The sequence below is a fragment of the Gorilla gorilla genome, chromosome 2 (genome assembly GCF_029281585.2).
Source record: "Gorilla gorilla gorilla isolate KB3781 chromosome 2, NHGRI_mGorGor1-v2.1_pri, whole genome shotgun sequence".
NCBI classification, from domain to species: domain Eukaryota; kingdom Metazoa; phylum Chordata; class Mammalia; order Primates; family Hominidae; genus Gorilla; species Gorilla gorilla.
Window position 1 is genome coordinate 39,774,498 of NC_086017.1, and position 18,536 is coordinate 39,793,033.

The 18,536-nt window shown below is 35.4% G+C and overlaps 1 protein-coding gene across 8 annotated transcripts in view; it reads left to right on the forward strand.

Annotated features, from left to right (window-relative positions):
* Positions 1–18,536, forward strand: part of RBMS3 (RNA binding motif single stranded interacting protein 3) — a 754,317-nt gene that overhangs the window by 655,314 nt on the left and 80,467 nt on the right. For all 8 annotated transcript variants that reach the window (XM_004033784.5, XM_031009629.3, XM_055383255.2 and 5 more), the window contains one exon: positions 12,727–12,837. In XM_004033784.5, coding sequence (XP_004033832.1) covers positions 12,727–12,837 — 111 coding nt within the window. The remainder of the gene's footprint in view (positions 1–12,726; positions 12,838–18,536) is intronic.

Here is an 18,536-nt window from a genome sequence, read left to right on the forward strand (position 1 = left end):
TGGATGTGGTCTTCAGTGAAGTCACAGGAATGGAATGAGAGTGGCCACAGTTGACAATGGAGCTATTTCCACAGCTGGCTGCAAAGAGTGGGCAGTCCATCACAGATAAACTAGCACATGGGGATAGATGATATAAAACATCTGTCACAATAGGGATAAGCAAAAACAACGTGCCTTTGAAGATTGTGTTTTAATGATGAGGTGGGGTTCTGTCTCTATTATAGGAATGAAAGATGTGTTGTTGGTAGGCAGATGGCTTCAGGCTTGCTCTTGCATGAAATAAAGCAAAAGTATGTGTTAAAAATCTCTGACAGTTGTCAAATCACCTGATTTTGCTGACCATTCATTTCCTTGCTTATCCCATGTATAATCTATGAGAAAAGAAAGGGAGTGCTAGGAAAAAATAATGGCAGAAAAAAAAAACTGGTTCTGAATAATTTTCTCTTGGATAACTTTAATACATCAGTATAACTTTAACTGGAGGCTGAGAGGTCAGAAAACGTGTTTTTGCAATAAGTTTCTTTAATATATTTGCATCCCCATGTTTTTTTTATAGAAGTTTTGTAAGGTAATATAAAAATGCTATGTCACCAAGGCCACATAATGATAAATATTTCAAATGTGAATACCAATTAGTAGACATAAAGTCCTATTTGTTCCTGTTAAAGGAGCAGTGAGGAAAAATAAAGACATCTTAGTAAACTATTTTTGATGTAATTATAATAGTTTGGTTTCCCACCCCATCTGCCTTTGAAAATAAATTAAAAACAATAAAATTCACACACAGTTTTATTTCATATAGTTGCTATAGAAAAGGAAATCTTTGCAACAGAGAAACTGACTGCAAATAAATGCTGAATATTCTTGCACAATACAATTCTATATATACCCTATTACATGACCAAAGGGTACCACTGTCACTGCTGTCCCCCAAACCATTCCACTCTGCTCTGGTAAGGAAATGGTTGCCATTGCTGCACACTGAAATTTTGCTACTTTTGCCACCACCCCACTGGAAAAATGGATGTCACATTCCTTGCTCATTTATTATTTTAATCTGTCTTTCAACTCTAATTCCCTTGCAGGTGCTTTTGATTAGCAGAAGTCACAAATCTATATCTAGCAGCAAAAGGGTGTAGGAAATGTTTTTAGAAGGGTTTTCTTTTCTTTTTTCTTTTTTTTTCAATTCTACATTGAAGAGGTAGGATTCACACTGGGGGAAACTAATGACATCTGAAGAGAGTATTAAAAAATAAATTTCTACATCCATGAATGGCAGAGGTACACCACAAGAAGTAACTGGATTGGTCAAAATAAGAGATCTTAAAGAAAGAGCAGTGCCAGGCATGGTGGCTCACGCCTGTAATCCCAGCACTTTGGGAGGCCGGGGGGGGGGGGGGGGGCGGATCACCTGAGGTCGGGAGTTCAAGACCATCCTGATCAACACGGAAAAACTCCGTCTCTACTAAAAATGCAAAATTAGCCAGGTGTGGTGGTGCATGCCTATAATCCCAGCTACTCAAGAGGCTGAGGCAGGAGAATCACTTGAACCTGGGAGGCGGAGATTGCAGTGAGCCAAGATCACATCATTGCATTCCAGCTTGGGCAACAAGAGTGAAACTCCATCTCAGGAAAAAAAGAAAAAAAAAGAGAGAGAGAACAGATTTAAAGGAATTTGTGATGTTCTGACAAGACTTGACTCCTGACTGAGTTGTTATGGCTGATGAGGGAGAAGGAAACGATCAAGATGACTTAGCAGTTTCTTTGTTATTCTGAGAATCGAGCAGAGAAGAAAGAATACTCTGAGAATGAAAGAGGAAGACAGCATTCAGAGCGGGACATAGTAGTTTTGAGGTACATGGGATTCGGTCAGTAGTTGGAAATTTGGATCATGAATTCAGAAGAAACAGCAAGGCAAGAAAGACTTTTTTAAAACTTTAATTTTTAAACTAATTATAGCACTTTTGATTAATCAAGTCTTAACAAGCAGGAATATTTTGGAATTTTACTTCTAACACCTTATTTTTATGGTATGTATATTGAGCTAACCAAAATATTTCGCTGCTGTCTCTTACTATTTTATGCGGCATATACCATCTCTTCTAATGCTTGGCTGTCATAGCTATTTCTAACTCACTGATTAAGCAGATGACGTTATTTGGAAAGAATGGAGGTTTCAGTGTGAAGGTTGCCATGAAAATATGTCGTAGGAAAAGAAAGGGAATTTTTTTGTTAAAGGAGATTTTATGGGTAAAGGCAGAAATCGTATGGAGATGATTGAGGAACTATACTAAATATCACGGCTGTGATTTACAACAAGGAGTTATATTAATATTACTAATATTATTCCAAGCTATCTGGCTCTCAAGCAAGAACAAACAAAGGACTTAACAAAATGATGGAGAGTCAAACCCAGAATCTTTTTAGAAGCAATGTAATAGAAAATTCACTCAGAGCCCTGGCAGACCAAATGCAGAGCTAAGCTTTCCAAAGTTTATCGTGAATATAACTCACCTGGGGCAGGCTCTAATTTAGTGGGGCTGGGGTTCACCTGAGATTCTGTACTAAGCTCCCTGATGATAGTATCCAGTCCCAGGCCATACGTTGAGAAACAAGGTAGGAGAGTTTAAGAACATTCTATTAAACTAAAAAAAATGTTAAAATTAATCATATAGCATTACTGCTTAGGAGAAATGGCAATAAAATCTAAGCGGAATAAAACATGTGACTAAGTTTCTTGCACAAAACCTGAAACAAATAGGACAGTGAAGGATAACAAGATAAAGCTGTTTTTTATCTCATCTGGCCAGTTTTAAATATATTAATTGAAATCTTGAAGGCCTCAGAATGTAACTTGTTTGGATGCTAATATACGAGTTTTAACCTTAGAATATGTCTGTTACACCAGGACATATGTTATCTCAGCATTAGACCACAGAACATGTCATCAATAGGGTATATACTGAGTTTGAAGCGTGTTAGCAATAATAATACTAATAGAAAGTGTGCTTTAAAAGGAGTAAATTAGTTCTTTAATAGGGTCGTGACTTCACACCTGTATCCTTAGATCTAGTTAAGTTTCCAGCCCTAACCGGGCAAATTCCTAAAAATATCTTAATGGAGAAAAATATTCTCTGAGGGACCACAAAATAAAGTGCTTTTTGCAGCAAATTGCAGGACGAGGAATAGCTACTTTCTTAGTAATAGCCAAAAATTGAGGTGCCTTGTGACATATTTAGGCAACTTGCACTATAAACAATGGCCATAAGTAAGATAACAGGCAGTTATTTCTCTTGATCGCCCCTGTGGTTTAAGCAATGATTTTCCAGGCCCATTTGCCAATAGGATCTTACAAGACCTTGAAAAGGATTTGCAAGCAGGTCTTTCAGTCTATTTGTCAGTAAGGAGAAGTTTTTAATGAGAAGTTTTATGACAGCTCACAGTCTTGAGTGCTAGTTAAAGCCAGATAAATATTTTACCAGACAAAAGATGAGGTCCATAAATATTCAGACATTTGCTGGGAACCCTGTTTGCCTTATCATTTGGAAGAAGGCTGGCCTGAATACTGCATCCGATGTGTGCTTGAAACTTCTGTAAGTTGAAAATGTGTTTGGAGGTATACAAAGTGATTGCTGTACAAATGAATAAAGTATTTCTTATCACATGACAAGGTTTGACAAGAATCTTAGGCAGATATATGGCTACTAAAACAGTTCATGGCATAGCAAAGTCCTAATTTAAAAAACCTTAACCTACATTTGTGGCAGTACACATTGGCTGTAATATGTACAGAACATCTTGCAGCATTTAACTGAGCATAAATAATTCTTCCATAGAATGGAAATCATGTCGTGAACTCCAATGTTAAACTTCCTTGGGTGGGGTGTGGCTCTCAGAAGCCCTGGGATTTTCATACTAAATGATGAGAAGGTCAAGCTGGCAGTGGTCAGACTGAGATACTGTCAAAGAAAAGCAGAGGAAGTGTATGAATGGATCTTTCACGTCCATCTTTTTGGCCAGAGAATGCTTCTGGTATTTCCATTGAATCTTCTTGTCCAGTTTGAGCAAAGAGCTGCTGTTATTGTTTCACATACCATTAAAGTCATCAGAGACCTGGCTGGTGAGCAAGTGCCATTCACTCACTCAGTCCGTTAGCACCATTAACTAAGCATCTGTTTTATGACAGACACTGTGCTGGGCTCAGAACCATTAAAAAAGAAACATATAAGCTATTGCTAATGATACCAGTGAACTTAGGATTCAGGGAAGAAATAAAGTTTGATCATGATCGAAGTGTGTACAAAATGTTATGGGAGAAGAGAGGAGCAAGTGACCGGTAGCCTGGGTCAGTCATAGGAGTTATTCCCCAGAATTTAGTATTTGATAAGAATTTTAGAAGACACATATAAACTGCTGTAGAAGCCTAGCGTTGCAGGCCAAGACAGCAAGGGTAAGAGGTAAGACGGACCAGAGAATGATGAGGAATACAGTGTGGTGGAAAGAGAGGCTTCATGTGCATGGGCTGGGGATCAGGCTAGAAAGGTAAATTGAAAGCTGTGTGATCCTCATAGATTATGTGTGCTATGCTAACAAGGCCATCCCAGACCTACCTGTAGAAGCCTCTTTTCGACAGAGATAATGCTGAAACAGAGTAGAAAGCACATGCTCTTTGGCGGCCCTACAACTCATTCACTCTAACTGGTTTCTGAATAAGACAAGCAGGAATAGAAAAATGTCTTGTCCTGTCACTGAACTGTCCTATCTACTCTTAGACTCCTCCAACACATTTAATGTAGAAAAGCCATTGACTTAACAGTACCAGTGTATTAAAAAGGACAATTCCACTAAGAAAAACTAACTCAGCTCTAGGTTGCACTTTGGGAAAGGAGGTCATTTTACCACTGTTTCCCTTGTATCCCCACTTAGAACAAAAAATAAGGAGAAACTGGTCTGCTCCTCTTCAAAGTTTTATATATACACACACATAGATACACACACACATATATATGCATACATATACATATTGTTTTTAAGGTAGAAAAAATTAGGAGCTAATCTCAATATTTCAAATATAATTTTTTATTATGAAATATATTTTGTGGGTGGAGATCAACGGTTTTCTTTCCATCTTAAAAAAGTATAGAAGGAGCTGAAATATATTCGATTAATCAATTCATTTTTAAGTGTCATAGCTTTATAGTCTTGTCTTTGATTTTTTTGTCTTGTGTTGTTTTTGATTCCTTTAAATAGATTTTGGAGTGTGCAATACATCTGTATAGGAAAGCTATATACCACGGGGGCCCTGCAAAGCAAAGACAAAGGACTATGGTTATGCCACTAATTTTTTCACACAAATAGTCTCATTTTTTCACATCATCTACACCATAACACGTGTATTTTTATGTAAACTACAGCAGTTTACAAGTATCCTCTAAAATTCTTATCAAATACTACATTCTGGGGAATAACTCCTATGACTGAACCAGGCTACTGGTCACTTGCTTCTCTCTTCTCCCATAACATATTTGTGAGTGGTAGACACCCCCAGCTGAAAGCTACTCATTAGTTATGCGATTGGAATCAGAAGCTGATGAACACAAGTTCACCCTTTGTCATTGAAGCTCTAAGGTCCTTCTGAAGTGGCCTGGGATTTTTCTCTAAACAATTAATATTTCCATTGACTCAGCAGTTATAATCTCCTTAAGTAGAAAAATAAGAGGAAAAAATGTAGTAACCCATCTGTGTAAGAAATTAATAATCTTAAGATCAATTCTGTAATCAAGTGTAAAAGTTTAATGACAAAATAATTAAGTGTCCTGTTGCATATTCAGTCAACAAAATCCCTTTGACCATAGGGTCCTCAAAATCTCAAATTTTCAACTCTCTCTCAATAATGTAATATATTTAAAAGCCACTTTGCTCTATTAGGATTCTAAAGAAGCTACTGAAAACACCAAAAGCTACTGATAAACTTGTTTCTGTAGTTTTAGGCACAAACATCTAAAGGATTAAAATAAAGCATTATTGAGAATCCTAATTATCTATGTACCTGCTTTGGTAAGAAATACTTCAATATGACATATTTACTTTATATTCTCATTCAAAATGACGCTATTATATTAATAGGTACTTAACCAATAATTGAAACCATTATTCACAGTTGAATAGGCGTAGTATATAATTAGGATTCTTTTAAAGGGATTTCCATGGCTAAAACTAATTTGGCTTTAGTGTCTATTAATATTATAACTTTAAAAAAAAATACTTCCAGTTACTAGTTACTGAATCAAAAATCAACTTGAAATTAAAAGTGTGATTAAGAGTACAAGGAAAAAAACGCTATGTTTATAATTAATAGATATTCTGTTATTGGGAAATCTATGTACATGTACATATCTCTTCTACATTTATCATAGCAATGGAAAATGTCTTACTTCTAAACATTATACCCCTAGCCGATAGCTACATATCTCCATATAGTAGTCCAAATATCACGCCAATTAGTCTAATCCTGTCCAAGCATAGGAAAGAGAAACCCAGCTCTAGTTTGCCCCATTTCCAAAATAAATAGCAAAATAAGTTAGCACTCAAAAATAATGATAAAGCCATTGGAAGTCATGTAATAGTCCTGTTTTCTTTCATTGCACAATTATGGAATTTGGGAAATTGGTGTATATTATAACCATAATCTTGCCATAGATCTAAAATGTGCTATTAGTTGTCGGGAAGACTGTAGATGAATACTTTGTGTCACTTTTCTTTTTTTTTTTTTTTTTTTTTTGAGATGGAATCTCGCTCTGTCTCCCAGGCTGGAGGGCAGTGGCATGATCTTGGCTCACTGCAAGCTCCGCCTCCCGGGTTCACGCCATTCTCCTGCCTCAGCCTCCGAAGTAGCTGGGACTACAGGCGCCTGCCACCACGCCTGGCTAATTTTTTCTATTTTTTAGTAGAGACGGGGTTTCACCGTGTTAGCCAGGATGGTCTCGATCTCCTGACGTCGTGATCCGCCCGCCTTGGCCTCCCAAAGTGCTGGGATTACAGGCGTGAGCCACTGCGCCCGGCCTACTTTGTGTCATTTTTCTAGTTACTGCTTTTCAAATTCTTCCTCACTTTGTATAAATGGAGCTTATGGATATATGTATGTATGGACCAGGGTTTCTGAACCCTAGCACTAATCCTGGGTTTGCTGGATAATTATTTGTCGTGGGGAACTGTTCTCTGTGTTGCAGGATGTATAGCAACATCAATAACCACTACCCACTGGGTGCTAATAGCACACCTCGGCAGTTATGATAACCAAAAATGTTACCAGACATTGCAAAATCACTCCTGGTTGAGAACAAATGAAATATGTACATATACAAATACTTTTTATTCTAATATATATATATATTTATATGTCTCATATAGCATTAGTCAAACTTTTTTCATCAAGCAAATCTTGGATTTCATCTTTAAGGGGATGGTGGTTGAAGATATCATTAATGCGCATGTGTGAGTTGAACTATGGTTTTAAAACTGAACTGGCCCTTGGGAGAACAAGTTTTCTCAAGAATTTTGTAATGATCCATTTTAACGAGCAATCTCAAAATAACATTTCTAACTAACTACTTTTTGATTAGAAGTTTTATTCTTTCATCATTCTTTCTGTGAACTCTTATAAAGCATATATTATATACCTCACACTATAAACAGCACTATAGACACTAGACAGTGGTGAACAAAACAACATAATTTCAACCCTTTCAGAATAAACAATCAATATCAGAAATATTAGTAAATATTTACAGTTTGTCATTGAACTGAAAAATGCGTGGTACTGATATATAAAATTAATTTACAAAAACTGTTTCGAGTACTTACTGCATGCAATTCCTATTTATAGAGATTACAAAAGTTGTGTAAACATAATGTCTTCCCTCTTGAAAGATGTAATGTGGAAAGAAACAAGTAGACAATAATAAAGGGGAGGGAGGTATTAAGTGCTAAAGTGAAGTTCTAGGGGCAGTGTGGCTTCTGGCTTACCATGTAATTCATCATTTCCCATACGTCCAGCATTTGTCAAATCCTTCCAAAATGCATACCAAGTTAAAGGCTACCACCTTTGCCACATCTTTTGAATTTCAAACATAATTTTTTAAAGTTGGACTGCACTACTACGTTGGTTGGAAATTTATCAAGGTAGATAAGGATTAATGATTGTTTCTAAGAATTAGAGACATTTCTTACTCCTTTTGTTTCTTCTCCCCACAAAAGCCTTTCTTAAACCCTGAACCCTCATCAAAACAAAACAAAACAAAACAGTTGACATCAACAAATGAAACAAATTAGACATCCCTACATATACTACAAGACAAGGAATGTTGCATGCTAATATTGCAGAACACTGCATTTGGACAGCTATTCCTCAAGCTACCTTCATTCCATTTATATTATGAGACCTCTGTTGCTATTAGGTATTTATTCTAGGAATATTAAAAACTGGCAAAAATCAGACATGAATAAAAGAATAATGAAATAGTGACTTAAAACCACCTTTTTAAAATTCATATATAGTTTTGTGTGAATAACTATAGGCAATCATATAATACAAATCACAGACATTTTGACTTGAGGCATTTAGATAAGAGCAGAAAAAAAGGGATGCTGTTTTTTTAATTTTCACTTATCCAAATGATTTTATTTTTGTTTTTCCATTTCTATGAGTTCAAATGCAAGGCTACTAAGATTCCAAATATGAAGGATTCCCAATGTGTTATAATACAAGCCAAACTGATCAAATTGAAGCAGGTCAGGTCATCACACTTATTCAGTGATTATATGGTGTGATTATTCAGATAATATTTCTAGGTCAGCCCATCAAAAATGCAGGCTTAGCCCCTTTGAATGTTTTTAACAAGATATAATGTGATTATCTCATAAAAGACCATGGCCTGTAAAAAGACTGGATTCAAACAAATAATTGAGAAACAGCATACATAAAATAAAGCCACTTGTTTGCCTGTAAGAACTGTAACACTGGCTTTATACGATAGCAGTTTTTAGACAGAGCATACTTCTTAAACTTTAGAGTATATCAGAATCACCTGGAGAGCTTGTTAAAATACAGATTTCAAGACCTAATCCCAGAGAGTCTAATTTTTGTCTACTGCTGCTACTGATCCACAAACCATAGTTGGGGTGGCACTGACCTAGAATACGATCACAGGAATATTAATGCAGCTAATTCTTCTTATTGTGGTTCATCTTCTGGGATTAATATAGGTGCTAAGCCAGCTATGTGTGCTCTAGATGGTAGAGAAGCCACACATGCTTTTCCCTGATTTGCCAATGGTTTTGTATTTCAGTTGGGAAATTAAAATATTGAACTTTCAAAGACTTCAAATTTCTTTCAAACATTGGCAGAAGGTTAACAACACAGATGCTTTTCTGGCCTTAGGTCAGATATATTTACGCCACACATGATGATCTTTGGAAACTTTACTCAAATTACTGTTGAAAATTGTTTATTTCAGAACTAGGGCAACCAGATCCACCCTTTGTCTCTTGAGTGGGAGCAGCTTTGTTTTGCAAAGGCAGTGGCTAAAAAGGACCAGACGTTTCCATCAGCTGTTTGGTCATTGTATTTTTTAGTGGAATTATAGCATTGTACAATATTTTTCTTTGCAGCCCAAACATTGAGCAAAGCCAGACATCCAGAGATGCTAAAATGAAAAATCTGTTTCTTCTTGCTTTGCCACTTGCCAAGTGAACTCTGTCAGACACCACATCCTATACATCTCAAGTAAACAAAATTATGCTTAATGTGTTGGCAACATCTGTCACAAACACTCTTCAGCCTATGGCTTAAATATATTAAGTTGGAGTGGATTTGACAGCGTATTTAATAAGTCAAAGTTACGGTTGTGGATACTGGCTTTGCCATACTAACCATAAGGCTTTTCTTTTCTTCTTTTGTATTTATTTATTTATGTCATATACAATACAAAAGAGATTCTGTAGTTTTAAATAAGCAAAGTGGCTGGCAAACTCCCGCTTTGCTGTAGGTAACCAACACTAAACCTCTCTAAGTTGTCTGTCCCAGATAAAGTATCATTAAGAAAATTCATTTCTCCCAGGAGTTCCTATTAGTTACTTCCAGTTTACTCCCCGACTGTACATTTCTTCCATTCCCTTAAGATTAAAAAATTTGTATTCTTAATAATTTGTAGGATTGTTTTCACTGAATGTTTTTATTGAATGCGAACAAGACTCTAGATTCTTACATATCCTTCCCCAAGAATCCTTATTTTATTTTTTATTTATGTGCAATAACTGATCTGCTTAGAAAGAACTGTTCATCTATGTGCAGTAACTGGTCTCCTTATGTTATTTTCCACTCTGTGCCTAGTGTTGCTATTTACAATTCCAATTAATGATAAATCCCTTCTTACTTTTCCCTTTGATTGTCAGGTTTCTGGTTTATACACAGAAGCAACACTCACTCTATGACATCTGTAATCAAATGAGTCCCCAAATACTGCTTTCAATGAAAAGATTCTCAAAGAGACCAGACAATTCTTCCAAAATTAATTCCAAGTGCAGGCATTCGATCCTTCTCATCATGCATGAATTTTGATTGTTCTGTCACATGCTCACCTACCTTATTTGCATATTGCCTTAAAAAAAAACACACCCCTGGGGAATGAGACAACCTCCAGGGTATTGAGAAGAAAGTATCCTTACCAAACGCAGTTTGATTTTTATCTCTGATTTACATGAATGATCCTTTTTGTGGCTAGAGCAAGCTGTTTAGAATTGAGGGGTTTCTGGGATTGTGACAGTTTAGCTGCATGTTGGAATGTCTAAGGGCAAATATTCTAAAAAGATAACCTGTCTTGAGTTCAAGAAGAGAATCGAAGTCTTGCACCTGCTAAGCATTAGAATGTTGTCAAAGTGCCACTTTTTGGTTGAAAAAAAAATGCTTCAGGACTTCCATCTTAACTCTGAGGTTATTCTATAATTTATCCCTAGGTGATTTAAGAAGAACCCTTGTTCTTCTTAAAGTGTTTACTTCTGGTCTGGCACAACAAATACCTGAAATGAAGGCCAGTAAGTATTTTTTAAAAAAGGAAAACAATAAAGATGCTTTTGTTAAAAAGATTCAGGCAGCAGAAAGAAAAGTGATGTGTCTCTGAATTATAATTAAGTAAAAGCTTATCTTATGTTTCTCATTTAAGAGGCATCCTGATGAATGAAAATGCACAGAAGCATCGAGAAATTCAAACAGCACAAATGCACAATTGTGTATATTTACAAGCTACAGACCTTTAAAATAACAGACATGTTTTCTGATTGATTCCTACTGAAAAGCCTAAATGTCTTTGTGAACAAAGCTGGCCCTGTATATCAAGCATTTCCAAATATTTGGCTCAATTTCTATTATCTCTGAAAATTAATGGGGAGGAGCCCACAGAGAAGGCAGAGTGATAGCCTGATCTTTTTCACAGATATAGTCAGGAAGTTGAATTTCGATAATACCAGGAAGAATTGCTTAGTTTGAGCAAAAGCATTTTAGGAAACGCGCAGTGGCTAATTAGTTTGGGTGCCGAGATCTGGCCATCTACATGCATCTGTCCAGTGAGAAAAATAATGTTTAGGGAAATAATTTATTCAGATACATAATCATTTGATCATAACTGAGTATTTAAATGGGTTGTTATAAAACATGTTTCTACTTTTATCACAATCTTTAAATAAACATTGAAATTATATACTCTCAAAGATTCCATCCAATTCAAGCTTTTTAAGTTTGTTTTTTAAAAATATTTTTTCCTTCTCCAAGTTAATTACTGCAAGGAAAGTAGCAGGGTAGAGAAAGAGAAATGGAAGGATAAAATGACTTAGCTCCATTCTTCACTCACCGTATGACACTTTGCACATGGATGGAAGTTTTTTAAAATGTCTGTAATTTCTTTTATCCCCAACAATGATAATAAACCAAAAGACATATTCTAGACATCCACTTTTCTTAACATCTGATTTAAAAGTTGACACTTCTGTTTTTAAAAATAATTGTGGATGGACATAAAAATTTGACCAGCTCTAACAGAGTTTGGTATTATGTCTTGTGTCTAAAATATAGATAGATAGAAAACAGGTCAAAAGGTTAGGAGGAAAACAAATGGGAAATAGTAATTCTGACTTTTAGATTATCAATGATAGATTTTAATATGTCCTTCAAAGAGATCCAGTTCAGAAACCCATGTCGGCCAGCATTATCCCTCTTAGTGGTAGATAGTATTGGGGTGACTAAGAATTATCTATGTATTAATAAATAATAGATAAATGACATAAACCAAGTCTTATCAAATAACAAGAAAATTAGAGAATTTCCACTAATGTTCATATTTTTCAGTCAGAGAAGTTTATATTTAGAACAGTGGGCAAGAGGATATAGATGATTTTCAATACATTCTACCTCAAAAAATGAAAATGTAAGTGACATATTTTAGACACATCACAGGTAAATTACCTCAGAAGAAAGGAAGATGTTAATGCCGTCTATTCAGACAAGCACAAAATGACATGAATGGACATAAAAATTATATACAGTTGAATTTAGCCTTTTTAGTAAAAAAGTAAAAACATTTGATGTTCACATATTTACAATTTACAGTGTTTATTTGTAAGAAGTCTCCTTCCTTGTAGGATATGTTTTCAAATGGACATTGTATATGCTTGTAGGGTGCTGTGATTACACCAACCATGGACCATCCCATGTCAATGCAGCCAGCCAACATGATGGGCCCACTGACACAGCAGATGAATCACCTTTCGTTGGGCACAACAGGAACGGTGAGTTGAAGAGATTGTTTTGTTTCCTTGAACTTTTTTGATCAGATGTGATATTCTCCATTTTTACCGGCATTATCAGTGAAACTGTGTCTGTACCATATTCACTGACTAACACATCTTTCAGGTTTCAGTATGAATAAGCTGCATTCTGCATGTATGTTCAGTTCCAGGGCACATGTAGTCACAGTGGCAAGGCTAAAGTTCTATTGTGTCATTCAGTTACTTCTTGTTTTTTATGGTACAATGTACCAGATATAATGTCTGTTTTTGGAAAGGTGTCCTTTTTGTATGCCCCTGCAAATCTAGACCCTTTGACTTAATATACTCAATCCTGGTTTTCTCTTCCCAGCTGCTTACCAGCTCAGCTACTATATTATTAGCAGGTTATACACAAGTGAGGGGCCAGATCTATGACTGATACTATTAAATCAATAAAGAGTAATTGAGGTATAATCGAGTTCTTTTAATCCTTCTTTTTGATATGTTGATATGGATGATGTTGAAAAGAAGGAAGGGAACCTAATGTGCTTGATTTTTTCTTATAGGTTGTGATATTTTTGACCAGTCATCTTTCTCCTCAGAGAACAAAAGTGTGCTGAAAAATGCCTATTGCAGACTGGATTTTGTATCAATGAGGCATTTTAAATCATAAGAAAAACTTTATGTTTGATTTTTTTAAAAGATAATTCCCCAAATGTTCAAGGAGGCAAAAGCCTAATACAGTCTAGAATACTGAAACTTCATTAGTTGCCATTACAGAGAACAATGAAACCATGAAACCTAACCACTCGTGTGACACCTTCAGTGACAGTTTTATTTTCGTAAATGTTAGTGCAGATAATCTTGTCATTTAACAAAACATAGAAATAAAAATATGTTTTCTTTTGACTGAGGAAGCTTAAATATTGTAGAAAGAGCACTGGACTAGGAGTCAGAAATCCTAGATATAAAACTTGAGTAAGCCCTGTAGTTTCTGTCAGTTTTTGGGAAAATAATATCTGTAGTCTGAATTTTTTCTCTATCTCGTTGAAGTATTAAACTTGATCATATATGGGGCCCTTTGAATATTCAATTCTATATTTTTAAGCTTATATGTCTTACAGTTACCACCTCTGTGATTCTTCAATTATGCTGACTTCATCTCCAAATATCTACGTACAATATGCACACTAGTTGTGTATCAGGAATTTTACCCTATAGCAATGGCTTGCTTGCCAAATAAATCTTGTTGACTCATGGGCTTTTAAGAATATAAGAAGTTACTGGCATGTCCACTGAGAACTCACTAATCTGTCCTAAATAGGAAGAAAGTCAATATAATTTAATGGAAAGAGCCACATTCTTTCAACAAAGAAATTTTAGTTTTAGTAACATAAACAAAGTGCCTATCACTAAGATCTCAGTTGCAGAACCTGTAAAAAGCAGTCGATGGTACCTTACCTGTCTGAATGCTTGGGCTGGATCAAATGATCTCTTAGGTTTCTGACCTACACTTTTAGAAATCGTGTCTAAGATATATTTAACTATATGCTGTGGTACAGCTAATTTTCATCATGGAGATAGAGCTTGAAGACAATATTTTATTGCTTTTATCAAAGAATTATTTGTAATTATTTTGTGTGTTACTAATAAGCAGGTCCTAGGAATAGTATCAGAAGGCCTGCAGTTTCTTATTTTTATTAATATATTGTAGATTTCCCTCCATATCAGCCTTCGTGTCCTTCAGTGATCATAAATTCTGAATGAGTGATGTACTGTAATTTTACCATATTGAATAACAATCTGGAATCTGATTAAAGAGACAATTATAATGCAAAACATAGAAACTCTTTAAAATTTTTACTCATTTGGTTCAAAAGTAAAGCCAACTGACTTGCTAAAATTTAAGTTTGCAAACTAGTAGAAATATAAGAGCTAGTTAACTAAGCATATGACTGAATCCTTTAGGGAATTAAAAAAATAAGCTAAAAGACACAGAACAGACTCAGAATTAAAATAGTTATTGATTCAATAACATATATTATGATTTTGTATTTGAGCATTCCAACAAGAACACATTTGTAAGGGACTATGACTTTTAGGCAGCTGGTGATAGCCAAATGATTCAGTAATAATATATAACATTCTCTTTCTTAGAGAGTAAAAGTTTTAAGCATATGATTTATTATTAATACCAAATTTCCACTAGCTTTTTTCTTTTCACCCTTTACATTTGTACTAAATAATGCTTAGATACATTATAAGATTTGCATTACCTGATGTTATGGAAAAGTGTAAAATTTAGTAAGGTTTAGAAGAGGTAGAGAGAAAACAGAATTACTTTGTTGATTCGTTTAACAAAATATAATTAAGTGTGGTTGGTGTCCAGAATATTGTTATATTGTTTTCTTAGACTGTCACTCTAATTCTTCGATATGCCTTCATAGATTCATTTTATCTGAATTTTGATTGGCATTTGGAGTGACTATTATCCAGTTGAGGTTGATTTTGGAAAATCAGATTTTTCTACCTTATTGCATCTTTCCAACATTTTCATTGATGGGGAAGGAATCCTGGCATCATGGAAAGATCAACTGGCTTTGTTTTTAAACTTGAGTTCAGAACCTGGCTTTGTTCCCTTATTAGCTCTGCATGTTTAGGCAGGTTACTTAACCTCTCAGAACTTTCTCATTTTACAAAGTGGGAAAAATAATGCTTACATCCCAGAGATGTTGTGAGTGTTAATGAAATGACAATATGCAGCATATCTTATACAGTGTGATACCCAGTATGTGCTTCTCAAATGAGCTGCTCATACCCTTCACCTCCAGTGGCTTCTAACTGGTGGGAGTCTAGTTTAGGTAGCCAGAAGTGATGTAACACACAGTAAAATCCATGGTATAAATCACTTACCTGCACTATTTCACTTGATATAAATAATTTCTTTAACGTCTCCATTTCTTTGGCTGCTAACATTCTCTTTTAAGGTAGCAAATTCAAAAGCCTGTAGAGTCCAGCCAAGTCATATTAATGAATGAAGTGGATCAAGTTCAAACAAAAACCCTTGGAAATATATAATCAATTTTTAAATATTTGCCTATATCATAAACATACTCATACTATATAAACATATATGACATTTGAGATTATATTTTAGAGAAGATGTATTTTCCATGCAATAATAATACTATCTCTGCCTGAGTTTTGGGCAAATAGAAGTGAGAGGTGGTGCCTTTGGCAGCCTGAAATATGGATGCCTTGTCTGAAGAGGACAGCCACTATTCCATTGGTAGTACAGCTGTTGTGATGGCTATTGCCACATGGACATACAGACCCAGGGTGGTCTCACTTTCCAACTTTTAAAGATAAGCTGAATTCTTGAATTTTGATTTGAAATTTCTCTATATTTAAATATTGGGTCCAGTTTGTCCCAAGAACTCCCAGTTTGTGACTCCTGCCCAAGGGTTTTCTGGTTCTCCTCAAACCTCTCTGGCCATTCCTTCTTCTCTTCCTGCACAGATTGGTAAACCAGAGCTTCATTTTTAACATACTTATGCCACATGATTTTCATAAGCAATCTCATTCAGTCTCATGGTTTTAAACCCTGGCTTCCACGTTGACTCCTAAATCTCAGTCCCCAATACTAACCTCATCTAATAATTTTAGACTCATTTATGCAACTACTTGCTACATATCTCCATGGAAATCTCCCTCAGACATCTCAAAGTCAGTATGACCCAAACTAATCTCATGAGCTTTCCAGAACTTTCTTCCAACTGAAACCTGTTCCTCTTGTGTGTTTCTGCTCCCTGTTTCCCTGCAAGCTAATGACATGACCGTTTTCCCTGTAGCCAAACCATACATCTAAGACCCAATCAAGACCCTTTCCTTCTCCCTCACCACCATACACAATTACTTTTCAAGTCCCACTGATTTTCTCTCATAGACATTGGTCAAATACATTCTTTCTTCTACACTTCTGGAGTCTCTGCCCTGGGACTCATTTGATAAATTGTAATAGTTTCCTAACCGTTCTTCCTGCTTTCAATTTCAATTTGCTCCAATCCCTTCTCTACCCTGTTGTCACAGGTAGTCAATCTAAAACTATCTGGCTGTCTCTCTCCTAACTGAAACATGTCAGAGGATTTCAGACATCTGAGCTCACAGAAATTCTGCAAAACAAGGTGTGAACAGTGACAAGTCAAGATTAAGATTAAGATAGGATTCTAAACTGTGGAAACAGATGGGTTCCAAGGGCAGAACAGAGAGTTAACCAGTGAATAATCCAGAGTAGGAAGTGATCAGGGCTGACGGAAGTTGTAGCTATATTGGAATTTGCCATTTTTAGAAGGGGGATCTTGAACACTGGCTTAGTCTCACTCTTCCTTTTAAAGTCCCTGGCTAAAGGAATTGTACTGGGCCAAAACCTCTTTTTCCTTTTCATGAAAGAAGATATATTCGTCTCCCATGACCTCAAATTTTGAAATGAATGCCATGTAGTTTAATTAACCTTTCTCTACAGTTTGCCACCTCAAATGTTTATTGTTCAATTCTCTATTTTAAGCTAGACAGAATCTGCAGGCCTCAAAAAAAATGCATCTTATGCAAGCAGTGTAACTGTTTTATTTCAGGGCTCTGCTGACCCTGAAGGATTTTCCTCGCTTTTCTACTTTTGTTTATTTTTTTGTCACAGCATTCCCTTGATGGAACCAAAGCCCCATTATCCATAACTTCTTATCACTTTATTGTAAGCTTTAGCAGAAACCACTGGAGATTTTACTGTGTTATGAGAACCTCCAAATTGCATGACAATCTTGTTTTACAAGTTTCTTATCTCCTTTTCATTTGTTCAGTTGCTGGTCACCAGTGGCTTACAATGTCACCAGAATCTGTTGGAAGAAATAAAAAATTTTTGTTCTGCAGGTTTTGTATCTGCAGCTTGGTTTGTGTTCTCCAAGCCACTGATGATTTGTGATATCATCGATTTCCACAGTGTAACCATAGTCACTCACAAAAATAACCTTGTAATTGTACTCCATTTGTCCCCACAGTTCTCTAGCATTTTTCAGTCACACCACTCCTTCACTGCTCTGAAATTTTGATAGTATCAGGTGAAAACCCTCAATTATTCAGTTTGTTTAGACATTGTTCTTTTTTCTGTTATTAGGTATGAATATAAATATTAAGACAGAGTTTTAAAAAGCTAACAGGATGTTAAATGGACTCTGATTCAGGAAGCAGTATCATAAATGGTAATGAGTACATCTAAAATAGTTTTTTAGGAAAAAATATTAATTAATTTAAAACACTCAAATACAAAACAGAAAATATATCTAAAAAGGTAATAGTTTAAAAAAATTGGTTTAGTCTTACTGTAAAATGAAAGACCTTTGAAGGGAGTCTTATAAACAACAAATGAACTGGCATTAAGTGTAAGTCTAGTAGTACGAGTGTGTATTTATAAATATTACACTTTTGTTGTTTAAAAAAATGAATTCTGAATTCAAATAAATTACCGACATAGTAAAAAAGCCTCAATAGATAAAATGCCAAAGAACATGAACAGATAGTTGATAAAAGAGTAAATAGAATGCCAAGGAACATGTACAAAAATTGTAATCGAAGAAACAGAAACAGTAATTAAATATACATGTACATATATTCCATCAAATAAAGCTATCAAAATGCAGTACAAATTGCTAATGAAGGTGTAGGAAAAT